Here is a 12,907-nt window from a genome sequence, read left to right on the forward strand (position 1 = left end):
CTGCATATATTCAAAAAGCACCAGGCATATTGTTCAAAACCTTAACAGCAAATTGGAGGAAGCTGACCTTGGTGTTGTGCCACATGTTGAGTGGGCTGTTCAAAATGGTTCCAATCAAGTCATTGTACTGTAAAATTACACAGATGTTATAATTGTGCTACTTAGATTTGTTGTAATGTTCATAGGTCAAGGATTTTCAGCGTTATGGATATGTTCTGGAACAGGCGAGAAAAGACTATTAATCCTGCTTCATATTCTATACAAGAAACTTGACAGATGCCCAGTGTTCTTATCAAGGCACATATTCTTACGGGTGTTGACATGAGCAAAAGCAAAATTGGAGTAAAGTTTGGAGCTTTAACTGCTGAACCTGTGAAGTTTCTGAAAGGATTTGCTGAAACAGAAAAATAATGTGATTTTAAAGGTGTAGAAAAATACCTTATGCGTGTGTAGAAAGGGTGTTCTGACTGTCATAAATCTGACGATCTTCGGTACAGTGAGTTCAAATGAACAATCCCGCTGAGTGATCTTTCACCGACGTCATATTCTGTGCGTGGACACATTAAAAGAGCTACTTGATCAGAAAATGTGTAAATGTTTTGGATCATGCATATGTAGAAAAATATCTTGTGAATTTGGTTGAGAAGATATTGATGGGGTGCTAAAACCTATGAAATTTCTAAAGCCTCTACCCACACAAGTTACATGCGCATGTACTTGCAAAAGCTGTGCTACAAAAAGATGTGCCTGTCGACTTGCTCTTCTCAAATGTTCAACACTTTGCAAATGTACCACGAGCGAGTGCCGAAACAAATAAATAAAGTGAGCTATGAAACAATGTCTAAAACAAGACTGATAAACATTATTTTTTTTATATTCAATCAAATCAACAACATTGTTTCTATACCTAAAATGATTAAAAAACATTCTTTTTTGTTTCATTTCTATATATGTCTCTTCTTCCTCTATTATAGTCGCCAATTTGGAAGGGTTGCTCTGAGGAATTATTTTCTGTCTCTGTTGGACTACTTGACCCCCAAAACCTATGTTTTGACACCTAAATGAAGTATATAGTCCTCATGGCTCCTAGAATAATATATCATCACTGCAGCACATCCGCCATTCTTAAAAATGTCATCCAGAAAAATTTGTCCCGGATCAGCTAAATTACTTCTCTAATGATCCAAAAATACAAATACAAATTGAAAATCTCTGCAGAACAATTTTTTACGGAGGTTTATCAGGAGGCTGGAAATATGTTAAATGAAGTAAAGGCAGTGCAGTAACAAGACCATTTTAGAAATGGCTACACGTCCAATAAAGGAGAGTTGGAGAGTGTTCTAAAATTGAATGGAGGACTGAAGGCCTCCAAGAATTCTAGAGATGTTATATTGCAACCACTTTCAGGGGGTACGCGTGACCAAATACCGAAAGCTGTTGGTCTCCCAACGCAAGGACAGAACCGATAAGGACGTACGGTCCGTGGACCTCAGTGTTTCCAGTGGGAAGATCAAGGATTTCCAACGATAAATCCGAAGATCCAACACCTCTTCGAACCTATTGAGCAGGTCTAGCAAGGAGGGAAGCGAATAGGAAGGTGTAGATAAATAAAGGAGCATGTCGTCTGCATGCAAGGATACTAGATGAGTGATGGATTCCACAGTAATTCCCCAAGGAGCCATCTCCTACCGAATCCAAATGGCAATTGGCTTCAAGGCCAGGGCACAGAGGAGTGGTGACAGGGGGCAACCCTGTTGTCTGCCCCCACTAATGAGCCAGGTCTCTGAAAGTAATTTACCCACCTGCACTCTGTTATACAACAACTGAACCCAAGAGTGGGACCGTGGACCAATCCCCATAGCGCTCAGGACATGCATCAAGTATGACCACTCCTCAGTATCGAAGGCCTTTGCTATACCAATGGAAACAATGGCAAGGTTGTTACTGTAAATTTATAGTGGTATTGCGACCAGAAGTGAGTCCACATTGATCCTCGTGTGCCAAATGAGGCATGACGGGACCCACCTGGAGAGCCCTACAAATAATTTTGGTGTCTGTGTTGATCATAGACATAGTTGATAGGAAGAATGATCGTAGCTGTCCGACCCTGGTTTAAGCATCATGGAGATATAATTCTCCAGAATAGTTGTCACGAGGGAGTCGCCAGAGCACTTCATAAATTTCTTCCAAGGTGAGGTCAGCATCCAGGTCCACGACCACCTCCCCCTCTAAGCGAGACAGAGGTATGAGACTCAGAAAGGTGGTAACGCAACCCTTTGCCGGCAGATGAAGACTGCAATAGATACCCTCTCGGTGAGTCATGAAGGTCTCAACGATGCTTCTCTGAGTGTGACAATCTCTGCCTGCCTAGTCCTGGAGGTGGAGCACTGGTAAATGAGGAGTCTCCCTTCTAAAGAGCCAAGCCAAGACGTTGACCGAAATGTCCCCCTCCGGTGAAGGAATTGGTGGTATGTTTTAAGAGTGTTATTTTCCAACCATACCACACCTCCTCATCATGATGCAGGGCAGACAGCTCCACTCTGGGCCCCAAGGTGTTGGCCTGTACCTACTGTTGCAAATGTGCCAAGTCAGTTTCCCTCTTCAGGAACTCCGATTGGAGCATCCTCTGCGCCCCACTAGAGTTCCCCACACAACATCCCTGAATCACCATCCTTCATTGCCTCCCCCACTTGGTCGCTCAATGTAGTGTAGATGACCAAATCAAGTCAAAGTAATCTGAGAGGGTCCCCGCGACGGTCTCCCACCCCTCCACGTCCTGAAGAATCTCAGGGGCCAGTTTCCAACTCAGAAGCGAGCGGAGTCCATTCTTCCAGCCAAACTCATAAAGTACCAGGGCATGGTCAGGAAGATACAGAGACAGGTCGACCACGGAGCACACCCTACCCTCAAAAGAATCCAAAATCAGTATGCAATCTAATCAATTTTGTGTGTTATGGCTAGGAGAAAGACAGGTGAATTCCTTAATATCTTTATCAGGGGCCATCCAAATATAACAAAGTCCCAAATTAGCCACTGTCCCCGAAGGGAGAGGATCTTACTGGGTTTAGTGGTCAGTTAAGGCTGGTGTCTGTCCACATCACCATCCAGGACACAGTTGAAATCACCCGCCCAGAGGAGTGATCCTCTAAGACTGGCGTAAGGACAGCCTGGATCTTGGGGAAAAATTGTGCATCCTCTGTGTTAGGCATGTAGGAGTTAATGAAGGCCATGTCGAACCCATCTAGTCCCCCCTGTAGTAAGAAGAAATGTCCCTCAATGTGAGCCTCCATGTATGTCAGTGCAAGAGGAACCCCAGGCACTATACATATAAGCACCCCTCTGGTGTATGAAGAATAATTAGAGAAGTAGAGCTTCTCTTTCCATCGCATGACCAATTTTGCAGCTTCTGATTCTGTGGTGAGATTTCTGAGGGTATGCGAACTGCACCACATTCTGACACAGAAAGGACATTATCCTATATCTCTTATTCTAGGTACCCAGACCTCTCATGTCCCAGGATATCAATTTGTAGACATCAGGACCAGCCATACGCAAAAGCAATACAAGTGTGAATCACAAAGCCTCCCCTGCACATTAATGGCAAAAACCAACAAATCAACTCTAAAACACAGTTTTGAACAACCCACCCCCACCCCGAGCAGGTATAACAAAACAATATATGCATAATAGTCCAAGGAATGCTAAGTCTCAAGACGTACGCTACTACACCTTGAATGCCCAGCTGACACCAACTGGCGTCACTCATAAAAGAGAAAGAAGACCAGAAGAATAAAGAAGAGAGAATAGAAGGAAGAGGAATTGAGAGAAGCCCTGCACCCAACGAACCTCCTCCACTGGAGCCAAACAAACAAAATCAGGAGTATACAAGCCCGCCCATCACAAACAACTTCAGTGTGCCACACCGCTCCCAGAATGATACAGCAGGCAGCAGCATAACCAGTGGCGTTTATCAAAAGAACCTCACCCCAAGCAGAGGGCAGGCCACCAATCCAGGACCACATACACGGCCAACCAGAGAATCACTCAAGTAAAAAAGGAAATGAAAAATAAAGAAGAAAAAGGAGAGTTAAAGTGAACGGGCTCCCTTTTTACAGGATGTCACAGTTTTGGGCATCACATCAGAGGTCTGTTGGGGAGAACCAATGGCACTCCTTTCCACAGGGGTCACAAGAGGCTAAGTCCCGGAGACTAGGGATGGATCCTTTGCGGCAGAATAGATGGTGCCATCTCATGGACTACAATGTGTCAGCGGGGCCCAGCGGACGTGCTTAGAGTTGGGGAGCCTAGTCCAATCAGGACCAGACCTGCTCCGGATGTTCAAAAAAGTGTGATTTCCCATTAGCCAGAACCCAAAGCTTGGCAGGATTTAGCAACATATATTTGTGATTAATTTTGCAAAGCTATTTTTGACAGTAATGAAGGACTTGAGGAGCTCCTGCACCCTGTGCATGAAGTCCGGGTAAATAGCGATGTTTTGATTTTCAAACTGTGGGACCAAGAACTCCGTAGTAGCCCTCAGGATGGCGTCCCTATACTGGTAGTTCATGATCCTGGTGATGAGGGCCAGTGCCCGGTGTACTTTTTTCACCACAAAGAAATCTGAGAGGCCCCTGGGGCACAGAGTGTTCTGTACCCCATCCTCCAGGAAGGCCTCTGCTGATTGGTCCTCCGCTCGCTCAGAGATGGACAGGAGCCTTAAGTTGTTGCGGAAGGAGCATCCCTTGGCATCTTCAATGCAGTTTTCTAGAGAGGTCATGACTACCGACATTTGTGATGCCTGATTTTTAGTTGTGGCACCTCCAACTGCAGTGTAGTAATATTGGATGCAGCATTCTCAACTTTGTTGGGTATTTTGTGACCATCTGCCTGTAGGACGTTTACCTCAATAGATATACCTGTGATTTGTCCCTCCAGAGACTCTTAGGATCCCTGTATGGTCGTCTTCCCTCTCTCCAGGGGCAGCTCCAGCAAAGACTCTCTCCCATGTCACGCGAGCCTGCGCGGCAGGTTCCGGAGAGTGGTGTAATGTGCAATGGTGTTGCCCTGGGCCTGGCACTGAGGTCTGTCCTTCCCCATGCCTGCAGGCCCAAGTGACCAGGATGGTGCAGTGGATCAGAAAGCTTCACTCAGGGAAAGGCCAAACGGAGGTCCTAGACCCATCAGGATGTGCTGGCAAGCTGGAGAGCAATGCATCGGCCAGCGATCAGGCCGCCAAGAGAATGCCTCTCCAAGCGGCCCCAAGGAGAACCCCACAAGAGCCCTCTCTGTTAGCAAGACAGCTCCGGGGGCTGGCCATGAAAATCAATGTTCATGCCCCCAAGGACAAAAGTTGGTGGCCCTTGGGGATATGCGGGCTCTAGGTTGGTGAAGCACCCAGCCATGGGAGCAGGTGCAGAGGGGCAGGAAGACCTGGGCAAGCTCACCCCCTTGACCTTCACAGATGATTGGTAGTTCTTAAGGGAGGAGCCACCCCCACTGTGGGTTCTCTCAGACCCCTAATTCCCCTGGGCACTCCCTTACCTATCACCCAAGGGGGAGAGGCCTACCAGAGTGTCTCTAACGTGAAGCAGCTCTTCGCATGTGAGAGGGCAGAACACCGAATCCACCTTATGCTCTCTTGCCAGCCAATCCAGAGGAGGCTAAGCCCACACAGGCTGCAAATGAATCCCCCAGCAAGAGTCCAATGATATTTTTAAGGGATCTCAACATCTCGAAGCCTTTGCCTGCTAAATCGGTGATGTGGTTGTCAAATGTCACTATTGCGTCAAACAGGCTGCCCAGATTCTTGACCTTGGGACACCCTACATCTTCAAAATGTGGATTAAGGTCATCTACCACCATAACATTAACATAATGCAGAATTAGGGAAGGAAGAGCCTCAGTCAGTGATGCAATAAAGCTAGTGGCTGGCCCTGGTGGGCGATAAATGAGAGCCCCAGATAAGGTAAAACTGCTAACACAGGCTAAGGAGAAAAGAACTGCCTCACATCCAACTATGTCTAACTCCGTAAATGTACAGGAAAAAGACTGGGCATAAATAATGGTGAGACAACCCCCCCCCCCCCCCACGTTGACCTTGCCTATCAAGTCTAGTTATAAAGAAGCTCGGACCACCCTAGGCTTCCAATGCATTTTCAGGCACACCCTAGGCTGGAGCATTTGCTCTACAGGTGGGAGTGCAGTGCCCTCTGGAGGAGAAGTCTACAGCTGCAGGTTATGTGGCCTGAAGGTTGTTTAAAAAGTTACACACAGACACATGGTTGATGTTTTAACAATGCTTTATTCAAAGGTGTTGTCACGATAGCTTGAAAAATGCTTTATTTAAAAGCATTATTCAAAAAGTTTTACATATTGCTTTATTTAAAAAAGTTTATTTATCATGGTTAATTTAAAAGTGTGGGTAATGCTGATACTAATGCATATTTCTGAAAGGGCTGCAATACTTTGTTAATGATGTGAGCATAAGAACGCAATGCTTTATACTCATTATAAAAGCAGAGTGTTTATGGTTACTGAAATCAGTGATCAAATGAAGCATTATCATGACATGTAATTCTGGTCTTGAAGTGTGGTAAAATTGACCTGATGTAAACTGACACACCTAATATGGTTGTGTACAGACATATACATGAGTTGGGGATGCTGTGATTTTTTGGGGTCATGACGATATAAGGGTCAAATGTAATTCCGTTAAAGGTATTTCCAATAGCGTTTAAGTATATTTGTAAATTACTGCATAGTATGAAGTAGTGTGTGTATAATAAATGTACTTGTCCTTTACTAAAGAAAAGACTGGACAATCATTTATTGTGTGTTATTATTGTGTTGACAACAAATGATTACTAGCTCACACCACCTCCCTAGAGTAGGCCTTGGGCTGCTCTGCTTCGCTACCCTCGGAGAGTCAAGTGCTACAATGGGGTGTTAAGTTCCCAGTGAAGGGGAACATGTGGACCCATTACCTGCACAGGCCAAACAACTATTAGCCCTTTGTCTCACAAATAGGTCAAATTAGTATTTGCTAGATATTGAGATAACACCAATACACTCAGAGTGTTGCTTTGTCCCAACAGATCGGCATTACCATCATACAAGCACAAAAACTGGTTGGAGTCAATATTGATCCTGTGGTACACGTCAAAGTGGGAGATGAGAAGAAGCACACAGCAACACAAAAGTCAACTAACACCCCCTATTACAATCAGGTAAAAGGCACACAACATGTATGTTTTTTTTTCTGCTCGTGTGTATGTAAGCTTTTGGTTTTCTTTAACAACTACCCCAGCAAAGAAAATTGAAAAAAGTTCCACTGAGGGTGCTGCTGGCAAAGATATTGCATTAAAAATGTCACAAGCGGAAAATGGCATGCTTTCCACTGTTTGAATATAAAAATGATTCCTCGCTAGAAAGATGCAGGGCTTCACATCGAGTGTTGGCTGTAATTATTGCAAGTGCACTAGTTTCTTTTGGCATGAGAGATGATTTGTTGTTTCCTCATCCCACACACACAAGTAAAGTTAGTAATCAGATGTTCAATGAAGTCAAAATCCAGAACACAGTTAAGTAACTTTCTTGTGCTTTAAAGAGGCAAATCTGAAGTAGGCAGACTCTTCAAACGTGAATTCTCCTCCTTCACACTTCATAAACTTGGCGTAGTTTAAAAAAGTGGTGGGGAAAAAGCACTAAACTTAGATTTTTGTTGGAGAAAATGAAGCAAAAGCTCCCTTTTAGCTGAAAAATTCTTGCAGGTGAAGTTGAGTAAAGTACACCCACTTTTTTATTAAGAGAATTACAAAAAGTGTTACTAGATATTTTAATGTGTGGAGATATAATGCTCCAATTCAAGTCTCTCAATCTGCAATCCATTGTCATCTTCATAGATTTTCAAACAAAATCTCAGAAAAAAGGATGTGTATTGCTAGCATGGAGGCTTGTTGTTCAGGAAGTCACTGATATAAGTACTAGGGGGAGGGTTGGTACAGCACACACTGCAGATCTGACCGTTCGTAGACACAGGGATATATTTATTAAGGAGTTGCGTTGCTTTGCATGGTGCAAAAGTGACACAGCTGCCAAGATGCGATGTATCAAGCCAGCAGGGCCCTCTTGTGTGTCCTAGAGTGGCTTGATAAATCCAGACAGAGTATCGCAGAGCAGCGCAAATTGCTGCGTTGCGTTACTCTGCCCCAGGGAGGCAATCCATGGGTGGTGCATAGGTGTTCCAATGCAAAACAATTGGATTTTGATGCATTCACAGATTCACCATTACTGGTAGAATTGAGAATGCGCCCAAATGCTACGCCTTCCCAAGGGAGGCATAACAAGGAGAAATATCTTCATTTCTCCTTGTTTTTTCCTCTTTCTGCAGCGCACATAGAAAGAAGAAAATGCCTCAGGGGATTGTTTTGGGGCAGGGACTCCTTCCTGCAGATAACAATCCTGCTTAGAATGCAGGCACCCTCCCACCATGGTGCAAGAGGGCCTGCGTTGGCACTAGGCGGCACATTGTGCTCCAGCGTTGGAAAAAGGCAGGAATGCGCCTTATTGTGATAAAATACAGCGCATTCCTGCCTTTTCTCTGTAATGCAGTGGAGCAAGGTGACTTGCTGCGCTGCATTACATTTTGATATATATGTCTTTCAGTTTTTGCCTGTGTAAGACGCAGTGCAATGGTACTGCATCCTACAGCAGCTAGTGGTGAGTTTGAGCACAAGTTTCCTGGATCCTTCATTTAGTTTCAATTACTTAAGCTGATCTGTTTAACTCATAATTATAGCCCTATTAGAAGTTTGCTGTTTGTTTATTGTATGTTGATGAATATGTCACAAGTATACATTAATAAAGGATGGAAGACTAACTTCAGTTTTTTTGCTGGATAAGACAGCAGCCCAAAGGCAAAGATGGGAATCATCAGCAAGTAGGTCAGCACCTTCATCTATTGATTGATGAAAGGGGCTATAGGGTCAACTCCTACGTTATCCTGCATTGGTTCAATAATTGACTTCATAAAAATTGCTCAATAATCTTATAATTCTTATCATGCCTCGTACACCTAATATATTTGTAACACTCACCTGAAATCTCTACTTTTTCCTCTTTCAGTATTTTGTCTTTGAATTCTTTGAGCCACGGGAAGTTGTGTTCAGCAAGCTGATTGAAATTATAGTAAGTATGATTTGTAGAGGTTTTTCTTAGCTTAATTGAATTCAATAATTGTATTGGCCTTTGAGAGAGGAAAGCTATTGATTGGTGCATTTATTTGATTATTGATATGTTCATAAGTTTCTTTATTAAATTAGTTACAACTATAGCAAGGAGTGACTAAAGTACTTGAAAAGAGGTACAACAAATAAAATTAATTGAACATTAAAATGTACTGCTCTACCTAATTCTTCTGACAGTAAAACTAAATTCTGGACAGATACAAGTGTGACAATGTGGACTACATCAGGCCTCCATAGCTATAAGAATGGCTTGGCAGGAGGTAAAAGTAATTTTTAAATGCATATTGAATTAATTTTTAACTAATGTGGTTATCTCTAAATTAGCCAGACAGTGTCACCTTGTGGCAGACTGTCAGAGGCGCTTGTGTTGACAATTAAGTGCCGGTGCTGAGCACCGGAAACCACCTGCTCAAATTGAGCACTGATTTCACCAAACCAAAGTCAAGCCTGGTTAGTAATTGTGGAGTACACATAGGGAGCCTATGCAACATTCTAAAGGTATTATATTTCTAGGCTTTCCTGTTTTCAGTTTCTATTTTTGGTAAATTCTGGTGGGGTTTTTTCCAGTGTTTTCAAGTGATTTCAATACCTTAAAAAAACTGTGCTTATCAGTGATTACACATTTTCGCGCCATTAAAAACTACAGAAACAGTGTGTTTCTGGTGTTCATGGAACATTTTGCTTTTATTATTGCTTACTTTCTGCACGTATAGCACATGGTATATAGACAGTGTAAGTATAGTGTATATGAGGTTCTCAAGCTTATGAAATATAATATTTCATAAGCTTGAGAACTAGGCTATACTTTTCATGAAAAACCTACTGACCATATGATAGATCAGGCAATGGCTTAACTTTTCACTAACTAAAAGAAAGGAGAGTTTACCCGAGTGCACATTAATGCAGCAACAAAGTAACATACATATCCATCATCGTCTTACTGTACTCCAATAAATAAAGAAACTGGGAGTTATGGATAACACTATAAAGAATACACACAAAGAAGCTTACTTTCGAATTATACAGGTCTTCAATAAGATTATCTGACAACAGGAAAACATTAATATGTATTAATATACAATATCATCAGTTCCCCGAAGCTTGAATTGGGAAGAGCACCAACCCTAGAGGTATTAAGGATACACTAGTAAGTAACAATTGAGAATGACTTTAGCACTCAAGTGAGATGTTGCTTCATGTTTTGTGTGCGGTGCTTTCACTATGAGAATAGTGACAGATATTAAAAAAAAAAAAAGAAAATTAGGAATCTCCCCACTAGCATTGTTTATAGTTGTATTGATATGAGCAAAAGTTGATACTTACTTAATTATTGTGTCCGTTGTGTTATGTTCTATCTCTGAAGGTCCCATTGGGATGGTAGATATCACAGGAATTAACTTAAACTTGATTAGGGATCTTATTTAGGTGACAGGAACAAACACTAAGAGGGCAATATCCTGAAGAAAGCCCAGAGAGGCTTGTAAAGTACAATTGATGAACGGCTGAAACAATTTAACCTGATAAACAGGGTCATATTATTTCCATGCAATTATTTCCCTACACACTGGTGACATAAATACAGTAATTTGTTAACAAGTAAGTAGATTTATTTGCACTTTCAGCCTCTCTGTTTCTTCTTTAGGACACCTCACCATCAGAGCATACACACATAGGGCCAGGAATAGCCCCCTTGAAGAAGGGTTGCTGCCCACACTAGTATAGACTTTGACCAGTGGGAGGAATGGCCTTATAATGCATTATGCCAACTGATGTGTGGGTGAGGGCTTTCATCCTTTAAACAAAAGGGTGCATTAAGTAATACATCAATACTAATGATAGAACTGACATACACAATATTCACAGTTATTCCTCTGACCACAGAGTACTTGTGATTCAGTAAATAACTCAGCTCTGACAATTCACAAGATTGGCTCTGCTGTGGTGCTCTGTAGCTTATCCCTAATCCGGCTAAAGCCATAAAACAGTGACGGTCTAGTATTCTTGTTCACTGGAAGATGGTAGCATATGGTGCCTTTCTCACTCAACCAAACCTCAGGTTAGTTTAGTATTGGCAAGAGTAATAGGTATTCTGACTCCACTTTTCACTTCACCCAATTTTTCTTGACTCTACCAAAAATCACTATTTTTGTTTGCTTTGGTATTCAGCAGTAACCGTTTGTAGCACTATTGTCAGCCAATGCCTTAAGCAAGCACGTATGTGCAGGCCCAATCCATAATCAATATACTAACATATTCTAAAAAATGTATTTTAGAAGCATTGTTAGAAGGTCCTTGGTTTCAGACTGAGCTGAACCCAAATTGGCCACGTGGAAGTAAAGCAACAGGGGTTCAAGTAGGCACCCCTGCTTTAAACCTTTCTAAGTATAGATACATTAAGCTATTGGGGAGCAATTCCCTTGTACATCACTTTTTCCCATATTAAAAGTGCAGCACGTGCAGCACAAGGGGCTTGTAAATAAGCCCCTCTCTTTTTAAGTTATATATAGACCTGAGCCACAGGGGAAGGCAGATAGCGAGGCACAGGGCCTTTAACAACCATTATTGCCCTTAGCTGAAGGGCTATTACAACATTACACTTCCTGAGAGCAGAATGTTTTAAAATAAACAGAAAAACAAAGTCAAGGATTGGAAAGCTGGAGCAGAAGCTCTTTACCAGCCACTATTGTCCCTGAGCCATTCCATTGTCTTTAATGGAGTGTCCAACATTTCACTCTTTTAATTTATGATCATGAGTGATTCAGCCTTTTCCAATCCATTCAATACATATATTTTTAATTGCATGATGCACTGTGATGCCTTCAGACTTCTGAGAATTGTAAAGGTTTTTCTTGGAAATATATTGAAGCTTAATATTTGGTGCACAAATACTTTAATTTAGCTTATTCATTTTATCTTATAGTTAAGAATTAATTGGTTTTGGAAATTTGGTTACTGGTTGAGTGGGTGAAAACCCACTCAAGCAGCAACCACAATGCTTGTCAGGGTGAAATACAAGCAAACCCCAAATTAAACGGTGCTTAACCCTCTGGTAAGTTGGAACAAAAGCTGTCAGGCTTAGCTTAGAGGTAATGTGTAAAGTATTTGGGCAGCACTTCAAACAGTAATAAAGTGAAAACACAACACAAGAAAAATCCCACACCAATTTAGAAAAATAGTGTTACATTTAATACATGATTTGAGATCAACATGACAAAAGTCCAATCAGTAGAACCGTAGATGTGCATTTTTATTGATTTGAGTGAAAATAGTGCCTAGAAGAAGCAAAAAGCGCCAGCTGTGGTTATCTGATCATGCCCGACTGAGACACAGTCACAAGTTGAGTCAACCGCGATGGAGTATGGGCCAGATACAGGGCCCAAGTTAGCCTCGCTGAACGGATTACCTTAAATCCTGGTTTGTGGAGGATTGTGAATTCCCGCGTTGAGCAGCATTGCCAGGTGGCGGTTATGAGGAAGCTGCGGAAATTCCATGTGGAGTCCGGCATAGCTGGTGAGGGTACCATTGATGAATGGCTTGCGATGGGAAGTCCGGCATCAAAAATGCATTGCACAGTTCAGTTTAGAAGAAGCGGCAGGGCTGTGTTGCGAAGTATTGCATCATTGTTTAGGATGCCGTCAGCGAGGCGCTTGCAATGCTAAGGC

General features: G+C 42.4%; 1 protein-coding gene across 1 annotated transcript in view; it reads left to right on the forward strand.

The window, feature by feature from the left end:
• Positions 1-12,907, forward strand: part of LOC146812054 (fer-1-like protein 4) — a 1,053,957-nt gene that overhangs the window by 292,375 nt on the left and 748,675 nt on the right. The window contains exons 9-10 of the mRNA XM_085619061.1: positions 7,095-7,226; positions 9,124-9,186. Coding sequence (XP_085475187.1) covers positions 7,095-7,226; positions 9,124-9,186 — 195 coding nt within the window. The remainder of the gene's footprint in view (positions 1-7,094; positions 7,227-9,123; positions 9,187-12,907) is intronic.

Source organism: Triturus cristatus, chromosome 7 (assembly GCF_964204655.1).
Source record: "Triturus cristatus chromosome 7, aTriCri1.1, whole genome shotgun sequence".
NCBI lineage: Eukaryota > Metazoa > Chordata > Amphibia > Caudata > Salamandridae > Triturus > Triturus cristatus.